Genomic DNA, 26,385 nt, shown 5'->3' with positions numbered 1-26,385 from the left:
GATAATATTCATTTAACCATGTAACCAGGAACTCAATTTTTCAGCTGTACTCGTGTGCTATATTGTGTACTGTATATAATGTATAAGCGTGCATTGTAAATCTATTGTGACTAAAGCCTTTTAATCTGAATAGTAAATGTGCATGAGATTACATTTGGAAGACATTTAAAAAGTCGTATCATTTCCTCCCATAACCTTGCCGTTATATCTGAAGGGAGTATCAGGCCAGCATCAGCAGTCAGGGTCACAGAGCTCTCTCATGTATTTCATAGGAAAGAACACTTAGATCTTGGCAATAGCCTCGATTTCTGACGTCATGTTGGAGAGACTGAAGCGATTGATGTCTGAGATGTACAGTAGTAAATGATTTAGCCTTTCACACATTTTGTAAAGGAAGTCAAAAACCAAGCCTCATTTTGCTAACAAATTTATTAACATTCAAAGAAAAAAAAACATTTAAAATGACATGATTTCCACTTTATTTAAGCATAAGATTCTATCAGATATATTTTGGCTTCAAGATACGATTTCATCGGTGCAGATGACATATATGCAATTTGTGTGTACATATGTATGTTCCTCCATTTGGAAGAGGAGGAAACGTGGATTATTCCACATATTTATGGGACCTCGAACAAACAGTGAAAACGTACCATACTGGTGAGTGGACTGAACCAAATCTGAATGATAAGGATTGAAACATTCAGGCATAATCCATAACTAGCCGTGCATTAAAAGGTTTTAATGCACACCTTCCGGCCAATTAGAATAGAGTACTGAGACAGACCATGGTATAATGTATAATTAATTCATAACAACTCACTTGTCTCTTAAGCATTAGCATTAGTTTTATTTTACATTTGGCCCAGACCTGAATGTACGGAACATACCAAGACTATTGTTACAAAACGCTCAAAGCCAGAGAATCCCAAACTTTTAGGCTGTGCACCTCTTTCTTAGTTATTACAACTGCCAAGCACAACCTCTCAGTACAACCTCTCACCTAAAGCATATTTATAAATAAAGTATAGCCTACGTTCAAAAACTATTTTAATTTACTATACTGTGTGTATCCAGAGGTGAACAGTAGTATTTTTACTAAACTTGCTCAAGTATTTTTATTCTGTAACTTGTGTAAGAAAATACTAGATTTTTAAAGGCTTAACTATGGTGGCTGCACAGGACTAAGATTTCGTCACATTTTCGATTCTTTGCAGAAGGAGATAACGGATTTACGAAACGCGCTCTGTAGTGCAGTTTGTCCGTTTAGGGCTACTGTAGAAACAACATGGCCAATTCCATGTAAATTTATGTAAGTGTAACCCGCGGTGTATGTAGCCTAGGTAGAAATAGCTATTTCTAAGGTCATAAAAACATAACGCTTCATTATGTAAGGTCTGTATACACCCCTGAAGACATATTATATTGCATTTCTTTAGTTACATCCTCCACAAAATTACACACAGGACCTTTAACATATTGATTCGGTTATAAATGTTCTGTAGGTTGAATTTTCTTCAAATGTTTGTGTATTGTAAAAAAACTGAAACAGGAAGTTACTTTGTTTACATCATCTGAAGAGGCTCACAATGTAAAGAAGTACTTTAGTACTTTTCACCTCTGTGTATGAAAACAAAGAGTGATTTTAATTGGGAATGATGAGCATTTTAGTAAACTAACGGGGCTTGAAGGCTTATATAAAATTCTCACCAAATTTTCAAATTAACTTTTACAATTGACATTGTATTGAATGTGCAATTCAAATAGGAATTTGGCCTGAAAATATAGATTCATTTCTTAATTGCTGTCTAAGAGGTGCACACATAACTATTGCTCTGAACTGAAGTTTCACGTTAAGGCAATAAACAATAAGAAAATGTTTCTTAAACCTGAATCCATTTCATGACTACAGTATTCTAACAGCAGACAGCAGGCTTGATCTCAGTGTATTTACATCGGTTTATCATTAAACTCAAAGGGTTTGGTTCGAATCCAACCAGCAGCTTCATCTACCAGTGAAGTTTGAAACATATTTACGGAGAACTACAGCTGTGATTTATACATTCATGTGCTGCATCATACAGTTCTCCTAATTTTCAATGCTATTGTGTGATGGCGTATGATCTACACTGTGAAACAAAAAGTAATTTTACAGATTTTGTTTTTACAGATTTTCCACTTATAATGTAAAATTAAAGAAAAGATCACAAATTTACTGGAAAACATGTAATTTTTGCAGAAAAAAAAATATTATACATATTTTTACAAGCCCCCCAGGTGCAAGAAAATTTATTTTGTTTTACTGGATTTTTGTACAGTGTTGATTGATTCCCCAATGCTTGAAATATTCCAAAAATACTTGATCTGAAATTGATGTTACCCTGGGTTCCATGACCTTCTTGGTCTCACTCTTATGGGCCGCAGTTTTCAAAGGAAGACCACATAGTTTTCTGGAATAAGTCCTGTTTTTCCCTCAAACGTGGCTTGGAGCCAGCCCGGTTCCACTGAGGAATACACTACACACAACAAACACAAGACGTGTTTATTATAATATTTTTAATAAAAAACATCACTATTAAAATTCTTCACAAAGGTTAGGGATATGATACCCCAAATCCTATAGGAAAAGAAAAACGTGTACCGCAACACCATTATCCACCATATCCAAAACAATAGCAAACTAAGGAAGGGGAGTTTTTTTAATAGTGAATCAAGTAAGGTCACCGTGTTCTGATAAATTACCCCCATAAAGCTTTGAAAAGGACCTCACAAGGGACACATCCTTTAATGACTCATGTCAACATTATACACAGAGCGTCTGTTTAGACTAAGGCATTAAGCAGAAAATATGCAAGACAGTTTTTAAGCTTGACTCTCTTTGAGGCAGTTTATGTTGCGGTGACTGTTTGCTCAGCGTAAGAGGAGTGAAGATGTTGCCTTCATGAGGTTACTGTGACCTATGTGAATACCCTGGTGGCCAGCCAGGTTTATTCCTAATGGAAAATACAACAGGCAATAAAACAGGCCTGACATGTACCAGGAATAACCGCAGATGTTCTGCAGAGCAGAACAGCACTTCTATCAATCTGAACCTGTTAGTATGCACCAAAATAATACTAATGTAATAATTTATTCTTCTTTTTATTTATCATTTAATCTTCTAGTAACGTATTCTTCTGCTGGACCCATATAGACATATATATTTTCAAGACCTATCAAAATATTATGATATAATTCTAAACGGCATTAATATTTATTCTGTTTAAATGTAGAGTCGATATTTGTTTTTTTGTTTTGCAATACCAAAATACATAATTGTAAGGTATAAAATCCATTGTTATTGCTAGTATGTATTATTTTTTAAACCATATGCCTGAATTATTTGAGATTCCTCTGCCTGGAGTACAGTAATACAACCTGGTACTCCCGTTTGGCCCTGTCGCATCATTAACCCTTCCAATGCTGTTCAGTTTACACCTGTTTACAAAAAGAATTGTGCCTTACCGGAGTGTTTATGTAATGACTTGGAGAAGCTTAGCACGTGGTTGCACTCTACCTGTCAAACTGTTATGGATACTGCGGCACCATCGGAAATCAGGCAGCCTAAAACTAAAAACGAACCATGTCTAAATGACACGGTTCGTGTTTCAGGCAGGAGTGCTGTAAAGCTAAGCGCAAATGGAAGGACAGATTGTATGTGTCACTTCAAATGGTAAAGTCCCAGTGAAATAACTTTCATGAAATATTGCAGCGATTATAGTAAATAGCTTAACAATGTGGGTCATTCTCTTTTCAAAATTCATGTTCCCTCATAATCTTCAGTTAAACTTCAAATGACGCAAGTTAGACGCCTTGGGCGGAGCATCCGTTTAACTCCACCCCTTCAACTTTCAATCTGCTGCCAGTTACACTTCAAATCTGCAACAGCTGTTTTTGTATACCAATCAATTCACAGTGAAAAACACAAGCCATGCCCACTATTTTATGACCCTTCAGTCGCCGTCCTTACTCTCCTATATTTGGTTTGAGTCTGTGACTCTGTCTGTGCTACAGAAGATTGTGAGGCATTTTAAGCCCTCAGGATCTCCGGTTCATGTTGTCCCTCCTTGACTTGTTAAAGAGGGTTTTCCACTATTGGACCGGCTGTTCTTGTAGTTGTTTGTCCTCATGTGTAGTCCCTGACAATTTTAAACATGCAGTAGTACAACCTCCAATTGAAAAATGTTATCTGGATCCTGTTATTTTGGCAAATTTTAGGCCTTTATCTAAACTGCATTTTCTTACAAAAACTCTCAAAAATATAGTCTGTAGACAATTAATCATAATTTTCTCTAAATTTTCCAGTCCGGGTTTAAATCTCTACACAGAACTGAATCTGCTCTTATAAACGTTTTTAATGATATATTTTTATATATTTATTCTGAATCTGGTGACTGTGTTATCCTTGTGCTTCTTGATGTAACTGCTGCGTTTGATACGGTGGACCATGAAATCCTGATTTCTCTTTTGGAGCAGTGGGTGGGCATTAAGGGCATAGCGCTCACTTGCTTTAGGTCCTGGTTGGCAGATTGGACTTTTTGTGTTAGCTATGGTGACTCTGTGTCTAACTTTTAACCATCACTAATTTAGGGGTCAAACCTTTGGGTCTTACCCAAATCTACATTTCTGAGCTGCTGCACCCTCATATGCCCACCCGTTCTTACAGGTCTGAGATGATTACCAGTTGATAAACTGTTACTGAGTGTGCCTAAAACAAAACATAAGGCAATACCTAGATTGACGATTTGCCCTCACTTTTAGACAGCCTTTTTTACTTTATTCATTCAAATCACTTTTGAAAACTCATCTTTTCTCCTTGGCTTTTGAAACCTAATGTTAACAATTTGATTGTTTAAGTGTATGTTTATATCTTCTATTAGTATACTTTGTATTCATTAGATTTTTATGTACAGCACTTAAAGCAAGGGCTAAGATTTGGTTTGAACATTGGGGGGGTTGAACGTCCCAGATAGCACACGAACATCACGGAGACGTCTATTTGATGTGTGTGTTTACATCTGGAAGACATATTTTTTAGAGTGTTTGCTCATCTGCAATACGTCTATAGGACGTTTCCTGTTAGAAGATATCTTTAAGATGTAATGATTTAGAATGTATGTGTAGTGGAGTAGGCGGGGCGAGACCGTGGTTTGAGACCGGTGAGTAATTGTGAATGAGCGCCAGCTGTGCGCACACCGGGCTTGAATCACGTAGGAGATTGGGAGCATATAAGAGAACGAGCGACCGGACCGTCGAAGAGAGAGGACCGGGCCCGAACGTGTTTTACGTTTGTTGTTATGTTATTGTGTTTTGTATTTATGTTTTGTTCGCCGGCGGTCGTCCGTGAGGGGCCGCCGGCTGTTATTATTTATATTAAAACTTTGTTAAATGTTTGCCTGTTCCGCCTCCTTCCTTCCATGTCTGAATCGTGTTACAGTATGTTAAACTGACATAAATTCTAACATAGAAGAGATTATAAAAAGAAAGAAATTAAGTAATGAAAGCGCCAGTAGGCAGCAGTGATTCACTGTTGTAATGAGTGAGCTACTTAAATTATTCATTCATCCAATTCGTTCGAAAGTCAGATTATTTTAGGAAGAAAACAAACATCAATGTGAATGCTTTTGTCATTGATAATTACAGACACTATTGAAAAATGAACTTGCAAAACAGATGGCTGCTTGGTAACTTGTTATACTGATAGTTATAGCTAAATACATTTCAATGGATTAGCTAGCTAACATATATGGTGTGTACTTAGCTATTATTACACAATATTCTCATAACTCATTCTCAGTACATGCTTTATTTTTTTTGCATCCCTCTCTGACCAGCAGTTATATATAGTCCGCTGTGCAGCGCTTCTCTTCATTTTTGGCGTATGTGAAGTTACCCGTGTGCTCTCCCATTCAAACACCACTCGCGTTGTTTTGGTGAAAGTGCGACTCATTTGTTGGGCGTTACCAATCGGTCCAATGGAGGGGGAGTATTTTTTGTCTAATTTATTGACACACACATATTTGATTAGGAACAAAATTATTGTCACAAAATAAAGTAATTCTACATATTTTTCATTTGATCTACTGTGATTTTCATGTTGAAATATTGGAGGGGTTGTAACTGATGGATTTGAATATTGGGGGGGTTACCTCCCCCCCATCCCCCCCATAAACTACGCCCCTGACTTAAAGTGCATTATATAGTTTGCTTGCTTGCTAATTATTAATTGGCCTAATCTGCTTTTCGTCCAATATGTCACAGATAAGTGTCTTGTGGATTTTGTGCATTTCAAAAGTAAGTCATGACCCACAGAAAGCCCTGTTGTAGATATCGGGTAAATGTTGACTCACCATTAGAGAAGTGCGCCCCCTTGGGGAAACTCAGCTCATTGCTGTGCTCTGCTTCACAGGAATATATTGCTTTGGCATCTCTGTAAATAAAAATAGTTTTTAATAAGTTCTTTTGTGTAAAAGCAGGGACTCTGTCCTTTCATTGGACATATTGTGTGTCCATATATTCTATACAATTTTTTTTACTGTGAGCCATTAAAGTTTTGGTGTTTAGTGTTAAAAAACGCTGGCATAGGCTGGCAACTTTTTTTTTAAAAGGCTGGCGGGGAAAGAGTTAAAGACATTTTGACAAAGCCGCATCTGTTACTATGACTGATGGTTTAATGGGCCATGTAGCACATGAAGTACTTTACCTTCCCATAGGAGGGGGTTTTAAGCCTGATGTGTTCTCGAAAAGCAATGCTCTGGCAGCCACCCTGGAAGACAAGCACACAAGACAAAAACATCTCAAAATGTCTGCCAATATCACATGGCTTGACGTCACAAGGACTGTTTCAAGCAGTTTTTCATGAGTTATTTGGTTTATATGATGGGGCTTTTGCCTCGATTTGTGAAAAATCAGAAATTTTTCGCCCAGTTACATTAATTCCCAGTGAAATAAAAAATTACAATTCATATTTTTTCATTAAATATTGAAGCGCTCATAATTAATAGCTAATCATTTTGGGTAATGGTCTTTCTAAAATTCATGTACCCTCATAATCTTCAGTTAAAATCTGAAAATGCACCTCCGCCCTGAAATGACTATCCATCTCAAATGATGTGAATTAGACGGAGCATCTGTTAACTCCTCCCCTTCAACTGTCAGTATGCTGCTAGTTTAATTGCAACTTCAGGTTCAAGGGGACTTTAACTTTTCAATGCGTAATTTTGGCACTATTCAATGCTCAATTTTGACACTTTGTAACACATAGGACATAAACAGGTCCCGCCATTATAAAAGTTAATAACACAAGATTGTAAGTATAACAGCAACTCAACTGAAGTAAAAACAAATCGATGTTTATAATTGACTCCACAGAATAAAATGTGAGAATCTCCTGGATACTCTTGACATATTTGTGTTATTTACCCTCAAAATAACAACGTGTTCTCAATACTTGAAGCCTTGCATGCTTTATGTTCTTTAAAGAGGCATAAAGGAGCATTTGAATCAACTTCACTTGAGTGAGATGTGATGGTTCTTTTTTTCTCTGTCACAACAAGTCAAACAGTATATCTTTCCCAGGAGAGAGGTTTAAAAAAACCAACGCTGGGTCACATCAACCCCTTCATTCTAATTACAGCTCGCTTCAACAAAGGAACCAACACCAATCTCCTTCAGAGTCAGAACATATAGTACACAATAAAATACTGCACAATCTAACCTCCTATGGGTTCAAATACAGCGGGGAAAATAAGTATTTGACACATCAGCATTTTTATCAGTAAGGGGATTTCTAAGTGGGCAATTGACACAAAATGTCCACCAGACGTAGCCATCAAGCCAAATATTGAATTCTTACAAAGAAATTAGAACATTTAAGTATACAAGTTCAGTCATAATAAATAAAGTGAAATGACACTTGGGAATAAGTATTGAACACATGAAGGTAACAAGGTGCAAAATGGCATAGAAAGCAAGGAGATCACCTGAAATCTGTCAGTTTTGAGAGCGAAACCCTTACCCCTACCAGTACTAATTGATATCAGCTGCTTTAGTCCTAATTGATGGCCTATAAAGGCTTCTCATTACCTAGGAGGCACACAGGAAAGACTTCATGATGGGTAAAAGCAAAGAACTCTCTGTAGATCTCCGTAATCTTATCATTGAAAAGCATTTTGATGGGGAATGGTTATAGGCGCATTTCCAGAATGCTGAATGTTCCTGTGAGCACTGTGGGGGCTATTATCCAGAAATGGAAAGAGCATCAGTTCACCATAAACCGGCCACGATCAGGTGCTCTACGTAAGATCCCTGTCCAAAGAATAATCAGGAGAGTTCTCCAAGAGCCAAGAACCACTCGGGCAGAACTTCAGGAAGACCTTGCATCAGCAGGTACTGTTGTTTTAAAGAAAACTATAAGCAATGCACTGAACCGACATGGCATCCATGCACGCTTACCACGCAAGACTCAATTGCTGAACAAAAAGCATGTTGAGCCTAGGTTAAAGTTTGCGAAAGAGCATTTGGAGAAGCCTGTGGATTATTGGGAGACTATAGTATGGTCAGATGAAAGAAAAATTGAACTTTTTGGCAGTCATTCTACACACCATGTTTGATGAAGAAATGGCACTGCCCACCACCCCAAGAACACCATAACAACAGTTAAGTTTGGGGGTGGAAGCATCATTATTTGGGGCTGTTTTTCAGCAAGGGGTACTGGCAGACTTCATTTTATTGAAGGCAGGATGAATGGAGAAATGTACCGGGACATTCTGGATAAAAATCTGCTGCCATCTACCAGAAAGCTGAAAATGAAAAGAGTGTGGACATTTCAGCAAGACAATGATCCCAAACACAAGGCCAAGGACACAATGAAGTGGTTTCAAAGAAAGAAAATCAAGCTGCTTGAATGGCCCAGTCAATCACCTGACCTAAATCCCATAGAAAATCTGTGGACAGAACAGTAGATCAAAGTTCATAAAAGAGGCCCAAGGAACCTTCAAGATTTAAAGACCATTTATGTGGAAGAATGGGCCAGAATCACTCCTGAGCAATGCAACTGGTCCATACAAGAGGCGTCTAGAAGCTGTAATCTCCAACAAAGTCGTTTCTACAAGAATTAAATAAAGTGTGTTCAATCCTTATTCCCTGTGTCATTTCACTTTATTTATTATGACTGAACTTGTATACTTAAATGTTCTGATTTCTTTGAATGAATTCAATATTTGGCTTGATGGGTACATCTGGTGGAAATTTTGTGTCAATAGCCCACTTAGAAATCCCCTTACTGATAAAAATGCTGATGTGTCAAATACATATTTTCCCCGCTGTATGTCCTATGCAAATAACATTAAGCAGTAAGATACGTGAGTTGTGTGTTACCAGGGTAAAGAGAAGTATTAGGATAGCAAGGAGGATCATCAGAGACTCCAGCCACCCTAGTCACAGCCTACTCTCACTCACTGCTTCCACCAGGGAAGCTGTACCGCAGCCTCAGAACACGTACCAGCAGACTATGTGACAGCTTCTTTCCACAAACTGTCAGATTCTTGAACTCTTGAATAACATCTATCATAAGCACTGCACTTTACAACATAACACATTGATAACCCATCCCATATAATATTTTAATGGAATCTACCACAACTGCCAGCCATATTCTGTTATTCTTGTACCTCACGTACGTAAATACACATATTGCTACTATGTAGTTACATGTATAGAGAATCGCTAACTTTGCCACTTGTTTTACGTACAAGACATGTCTTATTGTCTGAACTGTGTTTTTGTAAAGATATGTGTATTTATTGTCCTGTATCTGTAAGAACTGCATTAGTGGCTAACAAGCTTTTCACCTACTATTGCACTTTTGCATGGTAGAGTGATAATAAAAGTGATTTGATTTGATTATTACTGTGACGCACAGATTTGAGAGGTTTTTTGCTTTTTAAAGAACAGCATCAATCATGTCTTAACTAAGCAGCAGCAATAAATCAATCAAACATTCAATAGCTAAACAAATAGAAACTTAACAACTAAATAAGTAAAATAAAATAAGAATAAAACAATTGTAATGTTTATAAAAACTATATAAATTTCTATAGTTTTATTGGTTGCACGAACACGGCGCAAAGTTCACTTCTGGTCTGTGTTTAATGATTGGTCTGGATAGTGGCTTAGATTTAATTTTATACATATACATTTATATTGACATTTTATTGTATATTAATTGTACTAAATAAACTATTTGTTGAATGTGTCGTGGAACTTTGTTTCATTTAAGTTTAGCCAAGAAACGTTTTTTACTGGTAACCTAAAATAATACTGGCTAGACATTCTTTATACCGGGTAGCTAATGTAATTTACTTGTCATTACTTTTGCTTGTTTTCAGAAATAATCTGCAGGGACTCTTTGCAGATTTGTACCAGAATTTAAATTTGGGTCCCACTTACGTAATTTTATGCTATGAAATGTTCTTTTTAATATAAATTGTTCAAGTGAATAACTTAAATTACATGTTTGGGAAACAAGCTGTCTTATATACCTTTACATTATTTTATTAAATATTTTTTTTATTAATAACATTTTTCTATTTTATATTAAACAGGCCTGCATAGATTTTTAATGACGAAAGGCGGAAATGTTAAAAAATTATTAGATAATTTAACCTCAATTCCTTAGAATCAGTTTCTTAATATTTAAAATAGTTCATTTATAAAAAAGGAGTTTATTTATAGATAGTTTATATTATGTATATATTATTGGGAAAAACTTCATCTTCATGATTTAATAAGAACAACCATCTCTAACATCATCTCTACACTGCACACATGCTACTCAACAAGACTACAATGTTTCCATTATAATCAACAAATCTCAAAGGGTAGACAATGTCCAAAAAGGAGTGCTGTGAAAATACTGTTGAATGGTTTGACTTACACAGATCCTGGTCGCTGATAGCCATTGCTGGAGTTGTTGTTGTCCTGTTTTCGACGCAGGACCATTTTAGGCGGAAGATCGTGGCAGTTAATGCCTCTGCTGACATCTTTATGCTCCATGCATGGTAGACTCGGTACAGACCCCACACAGCTCCTACGACCTGCAGAAAAACCAAAACACAACAACACATTATCAGCTATTGGTTGCTGGGACAAAAAACAACATAAAACAGCATTCACAAACAATTTGACGTCAGTAATGTGACATACATCAAACTGTTAAAGTATATAAAAATGTCTATTACATCTATTTATAGATGTAATAGATGTTGAATGCTTCAATCTGATTGGTTGACAAACGTTCTATGGGTATGCATTTATTTTAGTTAAACACACACCTATGATAGTGTTCCAGGTCTGCTGACCACATGACTGTTCCATATCCCTTCGCCAGGTTTAAACAACAGATAGGTTATAGTGTAGCCTACAGGCCATCACCTCACACAGCACCCTGCTCTTGATCCGACGTTAATAATGACAAAGCATTTCAAAATAATATAAAAACTAGTGGTGGTCATAGATTTTTTTTTTTATTAATTGGAATTAATCTAGATTAATCTAGATTAAAATGGCTCATTTGAATTCTGCCGAAGGCTTTCAGAATATGTGTGCTACCCAAATAATGACTAAAAGTAAGTCTTTGAAAACGGGTTTCTCAAGCCAGGTGGCGCATTAGACCAGGGGCTCATCTCATGTTTCCAAAATGCATCACAAACTGCTTGAGAAAGCTGTTCTACTATGATAATCGGTGATGAAAATAAATTATGTTCAATAAAATGTACTTGTGTTTACTTCCGCATTAGCTAAGGGATGCTTTGCGTTTAGGTGGTACTTGAGACTGGAAGAGCTCCTACATTACATTTACATTTACATTTAGTCATTTAGCAGACGCTTTTATCCAAAGCAACTTGTTAGGGAGTTAGGGAGCAACATATGTCATACAGGAGCCATAATACATTAGGTGCCAATACAAATTTACTGGTTTCAACTAAAGCTAGACCACTACCTGTTGAGAGAAAGTTTTTTTTTTAAACCAATTCCCCATTGCACAAGGTGCAAACAACCTTAGTCTTTTCGATGTTTCCATTGGGAAGCTTCATAAAAATAAATTTTCCCTGAAGCAACCCGGCGGCTTCAAAGATGCATCCATGTTAGCATGTCACGTTTGATGTGGTAATTTCACAGTAACGTTATGTTGTGTTCAGACCAAACGAAAAAAAAAAGCGAATGGCGCGTCAAGCGCGAGTGTTTTACATGTTAAGTCAATGCAAAGACGCGATAGACCTACTTGCGGCGCGAATCGCGCGAATGAAGCCCTGGTCATGAGATGATGAGGCGGCGCGAATCACGCGAATTGCGCGAATCACGCGAGTTGAAAAATCCGTTCTCGCCCGGTACAGTGCAATTCAGCTAGGTATATATCCGCGCTAAAATATCAAGGTGAAAGTCATCATAGCGTGCGTAGTATAGACCCATCTCCCAACCCAACTTTGAGAATAGATTAACGGCGACATTTTTTTTATCGCGCGATAAGAGTCTCACGTTAACGCCATTAACGGCCCACCACTAATAGAAACCTACTGGTTCGTTTCCTCTTCCTCCTGATGATAGAAACAATACGAGGAATAAATAGCCTAATTTATTTTCACCAGCCTTCTGTCACATTACTGGAAACACGTGGTCTCTCACTCCCACGCAAACCGAAGATCCAGCACGGAGCTGTAAAACTTTAAGCTCTACTTACTACACCTTGAGCTGATGCTGCCCTTCTAAAACTTCACCAGCATACACTAAGGACACTTTTGCTAAAAGTTTGTTAAAAGGTTTTCAGTTTTGTTAAATATTGTTTTAAATGTTGTTTTGTAAACCATAACTGACTGACTGCGAAAATACCTGTCAAATAAGGGGCTGTGTCCACCGAGGTGTTTACGCCTGTGGCCAACGTGATTTCCAACGGAAACGATGCGCTTTTAAAAAAAGCCATCAGTTGAATTTTTTTCCGCAATCAGGTGCTGGTGCAATGTGTTTTTGCCACGATCAGCGCCGGCATTCGATCGGGCACCCAGAATTGAAAAAGGCTCAACTTTGGGCAGAACGGTGCGCCTGCAGTGGGCGTTTTCATCCAAGATCCAGCCATTTTCAGCTGTTGGGTTTCTCATTCTAGTTTAATTGAAATTTTTGAGAAAAAAGATACTCAAAATTTTGTTTGAAGGAGAAAAAATCTCTGCTGTCCTTCTCAAACCTTGTATCTTCATATTTTGTGATGTTTCTTTTTGCCATAAAACATTTTTATTAGTCATCCATTATGTTTGTCACTGGGATTTGAAAATATACAACCAAAAATATAGATAATAAAAAGTGCTTAGTTATTTAAAAAAAATACATTGTTTTTTTCAAATTCTTGTAGAACAGCGAATTTGGACATCCGAGGTTTCGGAGAAACAGCAATGATATGCAACTTATGTAAATGTATTGGGAAAATTGTGTTTGAGATATTTGGTAGATATATTTATCCAAAATTACCATTACAACAATCTTTACATTATTACTATTAGTACATGCATTTCATGAGGAATTTAACCCATGACCTTAACTTTGCTAGCGAGATCCTATAGTCTACTTCTTACCTTCAATGCTGCATAAGGACCTCAGAGAGGGAGCACTTGAGCGATTAAGCATTGCTGATCTCAGTCTTATTTCTGAGTGAGGAGCTTTCTTGGGTGCCGGTGAAGATCTGGCAGCTGCTGGGACTGAGCTTACACTTTGTGAATCTTCAGAGTCTCCGTCCGCTCGCCCAGTGTCCTCTCTGCAGGTGGGCTCTGGACTGTAGGTGCAGGTGGGACCCTGCTGCTCACTTGACGAGAGAGAGGAAGGGCTCTCCCGCAGACCGGGGAAGGGAGGTTTGTTTTTGGGCTGCGGTGCAGCGTGGGTCTTGGAGGAGCTGTTCTGTTCTGAAGAGTGTGAAGAGAGAGAGTCCATGCTTCCCATCGGTGTGCTGCCTGAACTACTGCTGAACGTGTCACCTGTAGAGCCAAACAGATTAATGTAAGACACACACAAACCAGAGATTTAGTTTATAATGTGTCTAGGTGATGAGAGAGCTGGCAGTTGGGGAGGATGGCTGATACGAGACAGGTATGGGAGTGCAGAGGATCATGGGGAATGTAGTCCTTGAGTCACGGAGAGAGAAAGACACGGGGAGAACAGACAGGGTCGTGACAGAAGGCGCATCCTAACACCTATAACAATGGGGAGTGGGCATACTCCCTGAACAGGGAATCATGGGGACCATGGAAGATAAGGCGGTTAAGGGGAGAGCCAGGCGAGTTGGAGCTGACGGCCTCTGTGGCCGTGTCAGAGGGATCAGGAAAGCTGGGGCTGAAGGCCTCCTTGGCCGCGACTGTGTAGCCGGGGGAGCAGAAGATGTTGGCTGCCATAATCATTGTGAAGATGTTGCCTAATGTAACCATGATCAAGGCATATGGGACATCTTTTTGGCCATCAATCTCCTAAGCCATATGGCGGGATACCAAGATGTCCGCCCCTGAAAATTTTCCATATCGAGACCCCCGGATGTGAGGCTCATGCGACAGCCAACACCACCATGGCCACGGAGGTGGCCTTCTGGTGAGGTCCTGGGAAGGGCTGAGCCTGGAGACGGCTCGGGGAACACTGGAGAAGAGTCAGGGCTGAGCTCTGGAGACGGCTCGGGGAACACTGGAGAAGTGTCAGGGCTGAGCTCTGGAGATGGCTCGGGTAACACTGGAGATGAGTCAGGGCTGAGCTCTGGAGACAGCTCCAGGAACACTGAAGCTCTGGATATGGTTCTTGGGACATTAAAAAGGACTCGAGGAGGCACGCTGGCGAGAGCTCGAGAAGTCACATTGTCGAGGGCTTCGAGGAGCATGACTCGGGAATAACTCTCTGAGGGACATTGAAGAAGGCTCTGGGTCTGTGGCAATCTCTACAGTTAACAGAGGATCAAACTCCCGGAGCAATTGCTCCACCGGGAGGAGCGGAAGTCTGAGTAACTTGTGAGTAATGAAGCAGTGGGGTCCTTGAGAATGGCTGCATGCAGTCTGGGGAGACTGAGTGTTGGCTTAGGAGAGGGTGAGCATGCAGGCTTGGGTGAACAGCGCCTTCCTAGCTCGGAAGAAAGCCACTGAGTGCAGACTTCGGTGTGCTGCGACGGGGTGCAGGATTGATTTTATTTCTGAGTATGGTGCTGCCACAATACCCGAGGTTTCACCGTGCCTTGGTGGAGGATCTGATGGGCACGTGAGTAATGAGTGGAAGAGTAATAGCCGTTTGAGGTTGAGAACCCTGTTGCGGTGCACATGCTTTCCGATGTGACCAGATGATGATCAGTCTCATCCAGGATGAGGCGATAAACTCCCCCACGGGTCTGTCCCGGAACTCTAAAGACAGACACTGATGGGAGTCATCATCTAATCCCATCAGAAAGTATGAATTTAGTGAGCGGTTATCCCAACCAACCTCGACGTAACTCTCCAGAGGACGGCCGTCTTGGCTGAGCTGGAACTGGAGGAAGACCTCTCGAGAGGTGAGAAATAATCCATATATATGGGGTCTTGTCCTCTGTTATGGAATGCCACAGAATACAGGTGAGATGCTTCCAAACAATAGTCCTTTTAATAATAAATAGAATACAAGGAATAAATGAGGAACAAAATATCAATAACCATAGCATACACACAAATTACATTCTAGACTAGGCAATGACAGTGGAACCAGAGTGAGTTTATAAAGTGTCCGGGTGATCATGGAGATCCCTGGCAGGTGAAGATTATGGCTAATACGGGACAGATCAGGGAGTGCAGAGGATCAAGGTGAATGTAGTCCTTGGGTCACGGAGGGAGATAGACATGGGGAAACAGACAGGGCCGTGACATTGAGCCATTAGATAAAACATTTGAAACAGTCTAATAACGTCTGTGATAAAAACTCAAAATGTTTGTTGAATTTTGGGGATAAGCGTGAAATCCCTGTTGTGGTTTGGTGGTTAAATGTGAATAAGCCTAGACGCACAGTCCCACAAGGATACAGAGTTATTGTAAGATTTGAGGATTACTGCTAGTGTGAGACTCACTGTCTGCATCTGCCAGGCACAGTGAGGGTGTGTAGAGGCTCTTGGGTTTGCGTGGTCCACTCATGAGGCAAATGGCCTTGGTCCTGCGTGACCCGGCCTGAGACTGAGTCTGGGGCAGCGGGATGTTCTGATCGGGAGCCTGGTGAAATATCTGTGAGGATAAACTAAAAGTCAGCCAAATATACTTTATTAAATAACAATCTGACAATCAAAATATATATATTTGATTTGTCTAAAATGCATTTGTTTAAAGCACGAAATTTCCTATTGTTGCTACATTCCACAATACAATACACAACAGCAAAATGCCATTTGTAACACAAGGTAGCAGAAGAATGCTTTTAACTATTTAACCGCCATGTGTTTCACGAGTTATTACGGCAACCAGTGTTTGTACTGTTGTACAGCAGGTGGCGCTATTACACACCTTTGGGAAAAAGTACAGAATCCCAGAACGTATATGTTTTAGCGGTTTTTAATGATTGTTCTGAGTGTAATCTGGGCGCAATCTTTGACAAAAAACGTTAATTATCTCAGCTGTTTAATCAAAGTGATGCATTTTTGAAGAAACCTACCCACATCTGTGGAGTGATAAAAAACTAACAAATGAAGATAGAAGAATATGGTTTCTTGTCACGGTTCTGCCTATCATTGTTGGCTAATTCTTGGTCTTGAGGCAGAACCCAAACAGAATTCCCTGTTTTATGTGGGGAGAGACGTTTTTGGCCTTGTGGCTTTCCATACTCTCCCCGAGTCTCGTCTGTTCCGACCCTTTCCGTCTCGTTAGCTTTCCCTTAGTGGTTGATCTGTGTCACCTGGTCCCTATTAATTATCCTGTGTTTGTTTCCCTATTTATACCTCTCATGTTTCATTGTCCTGTGCTGATTCGGTGCATGTACTTCTTGTATTTCGTGGACCTTGTGTCTTGCTTTAGTTTAGTTTTTGCCCCCTCGTGGGAAGTCTTTTGTTTTGTTACTTTGTTATTGTGTCCTGTTTTCCCCCATCGTGGGTTTTTGTTTATTCATTAAAGAGTTCTCTTTGTTTCCCCGTACTGCTGCCTGCGTTTGGGTTCTTCTGCGCAAATCCTGACAGTTTCTTTTGTTTAAAAGCAGCTGAAACTCTGCTGAGAAAATTTACTGTAAACCATTAAAGTTGGATGAAAATGTAAAAAAACGCTGGCGTTTTTTTTTTAAAGGCTGGCGGGGAATGAGTTATTTTGACATCTTCTGTGTATTATTTGTTTGTTATTTACTTTTACTGTGGATTCTGGGGCCCGTTTCAATAAGGAAGTTCAACCAACACCGAGTTAAAATCTGAACTCTGAGTTGATTTACTCAGAGAATCGCTACTCTGAGTTTTCAGTTTCAGACCAGCTTTTTTGAGTTAGTTCAATCCACTCTGAGTAAGTTCACCCTAGGTTATGCGCGTGCAGCATGGCGATGAAAAGCCATCATCAATTGAGTGAAGTTAGCACGATTCACCATGGCAACAGCACGTGACAAATGGCGCTCTGTTTATTTCTCGTCAATCGAATTGAAAATACTGTTACAAGCGTACGGTGAATATGAGCACATATTTAGAAAAAAGAGCACCACAGCCGCAGCAGTGGGAGAAAATTGCTGCACGTGTCAATGCGCAAGTTTATATGTCAATCACTTTTATATTTATATTGTTGAAACTGTGAAAATGGAAATTATATTTAACTCTCTCGCTCTCTCTATCGCTCTCAAGTAGGTGCAATCCTTCTGCAATAAAAGATCTAGGCAGCAGCTGAATATGAAATACAATAACATCATTCATTCAGGAAAGTTTAAAGAAATAAAATGCTCTTGCTAGTAGGATGCCTGATTGGGAAATGTTAAATATACTACTTAAACTGGACTTAAAAGTTAAGATAAAACGTCCAAACAGGGCCTCACAATTCTCTCCCGACATAAATGTAACTCTCTCTCTCTCAGCTTCTTCATCTATGAGTTCCTGAATAAACGGACATGCCATTTTAAGGTCTGTGTGACTAAATTGAGCGTGATTAGGAACACGAATCAATAAACAAATGGCGTATGCAATTTCAACACCACTCGCGCTTCTTAAAGGGGTGGAGATAACACACCCTGGGTTTGCGGAATAAAACCTGCTCCCGACCAGGTTAGGTTCACGGAGTATGTTACTCTGGTTACTCACTTGGAGTATAAGATACCCCGATTTCTGAAATGGGCTTGATTAACCGTGGGTTTGACATACCTCGCGTTCTGAAACCAAAAACCCTGAGTATTCCGTTTTCTGGGGTTGACTTACCCCTCTTGCTCTTACCCTGCTTTCTGAAACGGGCCCCTGGTTGCTTTCAGACTACAATCTAAAGACTCACCTCTTTCATCCACATCTGACACATTAACACTAGCACTTACTTTTTGTTCCTATGCAATCCATTCTAAAAAATATCTGGTCACGCTTTAGATTGCGGCCCGCAATGTACCGCATAATTAACCAGATTTTACAGCGTAACTAATTGTAACAATATATGACGGTAAAAGAGAACACTATGCAAAGTTTGGAAAATTAAGATATCAGGAAATTAAATAAATATTTATAGGCCTACTGTAGGTATTTTTTGACTTTAGGATAAATTTTTATGTGATTGATTTTAGGAGTAAATGACTAAATGTAAATGTGTCTCAAAAATATTTGCAGCTATGACAGCTTACCGATAGTATAAACTTTAATGCTCCAAATGAGTCTTAACAATTCTTTGGTTCTTACTATAAAGTGTCATATGTTCATGTGTTTTTTAAACTTTGTTTGGTCCAGGAGTCACTTGCCTTGTCAAAATTTTCTATGAGAATTTCAACCACAATGTTTTGGAATTTGATGTTCATCATCGCAGCAACAGTTTCCTCCTGCGAGCGCATCAGTGTGGGGCCGAAGATCACACCCAGATTAGACACAGTCATCATATTACTGTCACTGTGAGTGGACACACTGAAGAGAAAAACACACAGCACATTAAACACATACATCAGATCATTACATTAATTAAATCACATTCCAGCCTTTAAATGTTGATCAGGGGTTCTTAACCTTTTTGACTCCAGGCCCCCCCATTGTATTCAACAATATTCAAAGACCCCTCCCACTCCCAAAAACTCAAAATTTCTACCCAATAAAATAATTTAGAGCTTGACATTAACTTTCATTATAAAAATGGCAAAATAATATGAAATATCGGAAATACTTTTATTTTAAGGTGCAATTCTCGCTATTAACAAACCATTTACTATGGCTTTTGCCTCAATAAACTCCTGATGTGAAGTACAGGCATGGGTATCCGCGAGTACTCAACTCAACTCAACTTTATTTATATAGCGCTTTTTACAATTTTCATTGTTACAAAGCAGCTGTACATGAGACGAACTGAATACAAGAAAAACAACTAAAAGCATATACATGTAAAAACAAGAGTACCAGAAAACAAATATAGGTGGTCGTACTCTGTCTTTTTAAAAATGGTATCGGTGCATCCCTTGACTAAAGTGTTACCGAAATATCTTGTTTTTCTGGGTTTTTACTGTATTTTAATGCTCTTAAATATTTTAAAATATTAGCCCTTGGACATCAGCTGGGACCCCCTTGTGGGCCACGCCCCCCTGTTGAGAACCATTGACTTGGATAGTATGGCTTAAAACATAACATTATTGATATGTTTTTTACATTTTTAAAATAACTAAACTGATTGCAAATGAAGTCTAAGACATACTTGAGCAAGTGATTGATCAAAGTCTCCAGCATCTCTTTGTTTTTGTCAGGTAGTTTATGCACAAGCGCGTGAATCATACACACTCTGTAGTTCTGGTCGTCAGATTCTGTCAAAAACACACCACCGTCAGTCAAACTGACAAACCGTTATCAATGAAATAAACGAAAGTATTTGGATTCAAAACGTAACATATACAAGAACTTTATAACTTACTGACTGCCATAATAAAGTCTGAGTGGAGCTTGTATGTCATAAGAGGCTCAGACAGACATCTAGTGGACAAAGACAAGAACACGTCAGAAGAAAAGCACATAATATTCTTCAAGTAATTCCCCCGCAGTGATCGTATCAATCTGTTATCTCAGGAATTGACTAACCTGAGGTAGTTTTTCAGGCCGCTGGTGATGGTCTTGTTGTCCCAGGTTTCTGGGTCAAGATCCATATCTGGAGCTGCTTTGGGTGCTTAAGGGGAAAGCCGGACACACAGCATTATTCATAAATGTATGCCGATTATTCAGGATTTTAACCAAACTATCGAAACATGTAAAACTGTGGATTTTTCTTCAAAGCATACTGTTGATTTGAAATAAAAACAATGTATTCATGTTTACTTCTGTGCGTATTACAGAAAACTGTGATATATGGAGGCTGTATGGACGTTTTGAGGGAGTGATTTAAAGAAAGGCAGCTGGAGTGTCTGTGTAGGATTTGATTCTGACTTTTGGGATTTATCGATGTATTTTGCAGATATTTATTGTGACCCAACAGCGGAAAATTAATGGCAACCAGATGTCACAAATTCAAAAAAACGTACCAAAATAAATTAACTTGACAATGTTTGTGAGGCTAGAATGCGAGGAAAAACAAAGTAATTTGTAACCAGTTTTGCTTCCCTAGTCTGAAACAAACAGTTCTCAACTGATAACACAAAGTCCATGTGTTACACTTTCAGGAAACACAGAATAACAAATTGTTCATCTAAATGCACCGTTAGGAATATAAAGGAAAAACGTAAGAGACCGTTGCAAATTTGTGAGCTAAATTAGCATTTCTAGATGTATTGTGGCCATTCCTGTTCAGTGTTTGTTGAATTTCAACAAAATCAATCCTCAGGAGTGACAAAGTCATCCAACAGCAATGCAAAATACCAACAGAATGACAAGACACATGGAAATTGGGATAAAAACCCCAGGTCATCACATAAAAAATATTTTTTTAACTTTTTTCTAAATACATGTACAAATACTATGTGTTGCTTAAAAGTGAATATGGACTTATTTAATTTTTTTGCAAATAAATGCAAATATAATTTTTATTTGAAACATTGGAGAAACTTTTAATTAGTTCACAAAATGAAACCTAAACGCATAACTATAAATAGTAAATTCAGAAGAACTAGAAATAAGTTTGAAATGATCTCTTAATTTTTTTATGGCTGTTTATATTTGAATAGTACAAATGTATTTATGGGGAATTTTGAATGAAAGTGTCAAATGCATAAATGTACTGTAAACATCAAATTGACCAGATCATTGATTTGGTTATCATATATAGATCAGTGAGGTGACTTACAGAAGACAGTGGTCATGAGCTTCTGTACTTTTGAGTTTATTCCACCAACTCTGTACAAACCCATAGTGCTGAGCCCTGCTGAGAGAATAAACCACACACGTATTCACATCACTGCCGTATTCCAAAAATAGAATGTCAAAAACATGATAAGAGCTGTTTTAATGTAATTGGAAAGTTTGACAGCAAGTATTTGACTGGTCGTGTAATCTGAACCAACCGGTTCTGAACATGTAGTAGTGGCCATGTCTTTCTTTCTTTTTTATTTTGCATTGTTTCATGCTCTCTTTTACATAATAAAATAAAGTTCTCTTACAAAAATTGATGATGACTATTAAAATTGTGTAATAATACAGTATACTGTAGATATTCAGGAAATATATCTTGTGGAAGTCAATCCTCCAGTAAACACACAACTCACCTCTCATCTCCACCAGCTGTATACACTTCCTCACAAAATTAAAGCCAGCTTCATTTAAATATGCTATAAAAGACAAAACAGCATGTTTAATAGATTACACACCCAGGGGGACACGGTTTACTCAGCCCTTACTCAATGTATTACTATTGACTTTGTGTGAAGCAATAAGTGAGCAGAGACAGATTAAAGGAAACATCTCTCATTATCTTAATGAGGATGTGTTAAACACGGTTAATCTGTGAAGGGCATGTGAGGTCAGAAGTGATGTACGGTAAAAATGTGTGAAAATAATAAAGATACAGCATTGTGAAAGTGCTACAATCACAAACACTTACTCTCTTCTTTTTTACTTAGAATAGCAGGAAGATTGTATATCTAAAAGACAAGAAATAATCAGTTGATTTATTTACAGTATTTATTTGTAAATTAGTTGTAATTAAAATACTGGAACCACAATAATACAGTAACATAACACCTCAACAATCTGCAGAAACAGATCCTTTAGTAAGCACCACTAATTTAACTGCAGAATCTAACAGCAGAAACTAGGGGGCGCCAAAACTGATCCAAGCAACTCCCAAACACAGTCTACACTTCCAAACTCCACGTTCATCCATCATACCACAGTGTTTTATTTCAAAGCCTGAGGATCTGAGATCTGTTTTTGAAGAAATAAAGAAGTGAGAGAGATAACTCACCGGCTCTTTGCCATCCATAGCTTCTAGCCAGAGTCTCCTGTTGGATTCAGACAGCGCCTGCAGCGTAATGATGCCATGCCTGAGGAGAATACAGCACAAACCAGACAGACAACATTAACACCTCATATATGCTACTCTAACTAAATCAAGACCCTGTAAAGCGTAGGCTTGTCGGTTTCACAATGTTTTAATCATAATATTTCTCTGGAAAATCTAGGACTTCTTGGAACTGTGATCATGTTTGGTTAAATTATTAATATTATGCATTAAAAGAAAATACACATTCTTTCATCATTTAGTCACCCTCATTTGATTTAAAATCTGTATATGACAAATTAAGGTATTTTAAGAAATGTCTCAGTGGTTTTGTGTCCATACACTGAAACCCCCCCCCACTATTATACATTAGTTTTCGTTAAAATAACATGTACATGTTGCTTAAAGTAAACAAAAAAAAGATTACGCTGAACAAAAACAGGTGTCTTACTAAAACTTCAAAGATCACTTACTTTCATTTTGAAATATAATTTTTTTACAACATAGATTTTGAAGTAAGAACAGGCTGGTGGTCTCTGTAGTGGCATTAGCACAGTGACTGTTTAATAAATTAAAATTCTTTCTTTTTACTGAAAAGCTCTTAAAATGACAGTTTATCTTGAAAATTAATCTCCTAATGCAGTCAAATACAAAGCATGCTGGGAACTAAAGATCAACTGCCAAGGTAGTTATAGCTACAAAAATGATGTAGTCTCAACACAAAATAAATAATTAAACTTAATTTTACCAATTTAAATTTAACATACTAAATATTTAGTTGGTTTTACTTAATAATTTGTTCAATTACAATTACTCAAACAAATTAATTAAAATCTTAACAACCAGAAATTTGTAGATTTTATTCCCAAGATTTTTACGTTGACATTTCCTCAATTATCTATTGGAGCAAATCCATTGGGAGAGAAAACAAGGTAACATTGATTTGCTTAGATGTTTTTGCAAGCCTGAACTTTGTAGACAAATCAATGCAGAATATCCTACCTAATTGCATATAAACTGCACAAGTAAAAATGCATTAGTTTTGTACTGTATACATGTTGCAATTACTGAGTAGATGTGATAAACTACTGCATGACAATATAAAAAAGATATATATTATTTTAAACAACGTCCATTACAAGGGTTGTCCTAGGAACTCACAATGAATCAGCACTTTTTGAAAACCACGGCTTTATGCGATTGAGCTAAATACAAAAATGAGTCATCAATGTCAATCACACATGGTCCAGTCAGAAACAACCTCAAACTGCCATTTCATTTAGAGAATTACGCAATTAATTCACAAATATAAATGAATCTAGTCACACTTGATTTGGGTAACCTGTACCTGTAAGGTATAAATTCATAGAGATTAATTCACCGTTCATACTGTATGCCTGTTCAACAGCTGTCATTGATGTCTCAGCGTGAATGTGTGAACTATATTATCAACTGACAGCAATAATCCTGCTTGTTAGAGCGAGGACCCAGCGGTGTTGCTTTAGAGGTGATGGTATGAAATGTGATTTTTCTGTTCTTTACAGTAAGCGGGGTTGTGTGGATGACCTACAGTGAAATTAAAGGGCTCATATGGGGCAAATATGTGTTTTTCGGTGTCTTTGGTGTGTTACTCATGCATGTTTTAGCAAGTAAAATTGCAAAAATTAAAGTGATGGAACAAAAGACGCATTCTATCTTAAAGCGAATGCTCAGCAGGACCTGCCTGAAACGCCTCGTGTAACCTCACCCCCACAAATCTACATCAGGCACTGGTATGATTTGACCAAGACCGTCTACATGACACGCATGTAAGGTGGGCGTACCTGTCAGCACAATTGCTTTGGAACCTGATGTTCCAAATATGGTAAGAGGCGTTATATTCATGTCACACAACTTCAGTATTCGATCAATCACCATGCACTGGTTGACTGGCCAATCAGAGAAGACCTCGCTTTTCAGAGAGATAAACTTTCGCATGTTTCAGAGAGGCGGGGCAAAGATGAGATATAAACATGCACGGTATGTGGAAAATACTGCGTCTTCTAACTTTAAAATGTGTATACACATTGTATTACATCTAAAACAAACGATAATATTTTTTTTGCTGTGTCATATAACCCCATTAAAGTGAAATTGGCTGTAAAGTTGCATGAGCATAGTAACATACCATATATCAAATTAGGTATCTATTTAGAACAATGTTTCTGCCTACCTTTTGGAATAGCCCTTTGCATTAGTATTGTGCCAGTAAGATAACTACGTAGTGACCTAGGTAGGTAGCCAACTATGTTTTGAAGAAGAGCTTAAAATAGATGTAGTACAGTAAAGAAAACGTTTTACATTTATGGATGTGAAGTGATAGTTTGTGTTTTCAGATTCGAAGTGATGTTGAAAGGGTAAAACCACACAGCCAGTTAAATCAAATCACACTGTTATTGCATCAATTACGAGTGCAGGGAGTGTGTTGGGTCATCAACATGCAATCCTTTCAAAGTGATTGGGTGAGAAATTGTCTCAGAGCGGAATTTTAAATGCATGAGATCACAAGCGGCACTTATGAGCTTCAACATGCATCTGCGCTTTAAGACGCTGGGCTGGTCACATACCGGACTTTACAGAAAAATTGCAGTGGTCTGAAAAGAGTTCCACGATAGGTGGCATTTCTAGATTGAAATAAACAGAGAAGGGGCAGGGGAAATACAAGGAACATACACGGTAAAACAATCAGAAAATAAAACAAGGCAACCTTACACAAACAAAGTCACGATAACAAACTACTTCCCAATATACAATTCTGATCGGTTGAGAGTTAGTAAAATGTGTATAATCAAACAAGTGCACATGTGGTTTTAAAAAAAGGAAAAAGAAGGCATTGTTAGTCAGTGTTTAAACAGACAGACAGTTAGAACCATACAGAAGACAAAAATTAAAGCAGAAAATGAAAAGAGAAACAGTATCAAGAATTAAAGGAACAGTTCGCAAAATTACAATTCATTCATTTAATACCTCTCATGTCACCGTGAACATGTATGACTTCTTTCTTAAGTGAAACACAAAAGGAGACATTTTACAGAATGGATAAGCAGCTCTGTTCTATACAATAAAAGTGACCAAAACTCAAGAAAACTTCTTCGGGTTTCATTGAAGACAGAAAGTCATACAGATTTATGCATGAAGACGAGGAAATATTGGAAAAAAAATCAAGAAAAAAAAATTCCTCACCTTTCGACCACCTCAATATCAAAACAGAAGCGTTTATCAATGGAGTCTGTCTTCCTTCTAATGCAGGACTTCAGTTTGAACATCTCTGAAGAACTCGCTGTGACTCCATTCTGAGTAAAGACGAGATCGAGTTTGAGATGACTTTAAACAGAACCTACAGCAGTCATATGAGCAGTTCTGTACCTGTTTATTTGTGGCCTTCGCCTCCGTGTTGCACATGCTGAAGGTTTTAAGGCTCTTATCGTATGTACAGTAATGGCGTGTCCACGTGCAACCCAAAGGTCCTGCATCACAAAAAAGACATGAAGTAACAGAGTAACCTTCTTTAAAAGAAAAAAAGATCTTTGAAAAACTGAGTTGGTTCAAGTTCACACACATGTGCATTTATATCTAAAAGATATTAATAATGCATAAACAAAAAATATGTGTTTCAAATACATTTTTGCCAAAAACACATTTCTTTACAATATATACACAATTAAACTAACTTTAAATTAAATTAACTTTTATATATATACACAATTAAATCTTATACATTTTAAAT

The 26,385-nt window shown here is 38.0% G+C and overlaps 1 protein-coding gene across 4 annotated transcripts in view; it reads right to left on the bottom strand.

Moving 5' to 3' along the window:
- Window positions 1-420: 420 nt before the first annotated feature.
- The window catches only part of LOC130435361 (rho GTPase-activating protein 42), a 105,942-nt gene continuing 79,977 nt past the window's right edge, over window positions 421-26,385 (bottom strand). The window contains exons 9-25 of one of the 4 annotated variants that reach the window (XM_056765937.1): window positions 26,025-26,125; window positions 25,842-25,951; window positions 25,226-25,282; window positions 22,584-22,662; window positions 22,221-22,260; window positions 21,886-21,948; window positions 21,468-21,545; window positions 20,273-20,357; window positions 20,109-20,167; window positions 19,896-20,001; window positions 18,961-19,120; window positions 16,145-16,295; window positions 13,662-14,057; window positions 10,976-11,135; window positions 6,743-6,805; window positions 6,390-6,469; window positions 421-2,516 (exon numbers count right to left, since the gene is read on the bottom strand). In XM_056765937.1, the coding sequence (XP_056621915.1) occupies window positions 2,428-2,516; window positions 6,390-6,469; window positions 6,743-6,805; window positions 10,976-11,135; window positions 13,662-14,057; window positions 16,145-16,295; window positions 18,961-19,120; window positions 19,896-20,001; window positions 20,109-20,167; window positions 20,273-20,357; window positions 21,468-21,545; window positions 21,886-21,948; window positions 22,221-22,260; window positions 22,584-22,662; window positions 25,226-25,282; window positions 25,842-25,951; window positions 26,025-26,125 (1,877 nt within the window). In that variant the 3' untranslated portion in view covers window positions 421-2,427. The remainder of the gene's footprint in view (window positions 2,517-6,389; window positions 6,470-6,742; window positions 6,806-10,975; window positions 11,136-13,661; window positions 14,058-16,144; window positions 16,296-18,960; window positions 19,121-19,895; window positions 20,002-20,108; window positions 20,168-20,272; window positions 20,358-21,467; window positions 21,546-21,885; window positions 21,949-22,220; window positions 22,261-22,583; window positions 22,663-25,225; window positions 25,283-25,841; window positions 25,952-26,024; window positions 26,126-26,385) is intronic. The other 3 variants (XM_056765938.1, XM_056765939.1, XM_056765940.1) reach the window with 3 other exon arrangements.

The sequence above is a fragment of the Triplophysa dalaica genome, chromosome 14, assembly GCF_015846415.1.
Source record: "Triplophysa dalaica isolate WHDGS20190420 chromosome 14, ASM1584641v1, whole genome shotgun sequence".
NCBI lineage: Eukaryota > Metazoa > Chordata > Actinopteri > Cypriniformes > Nemacheilidae > Triplophysa > Triplophysa dalaica.
Note: the sequence above shows the minus strand (reverse complement) of the source record. Positions and strands in the feature narration are given on the sequence as shown.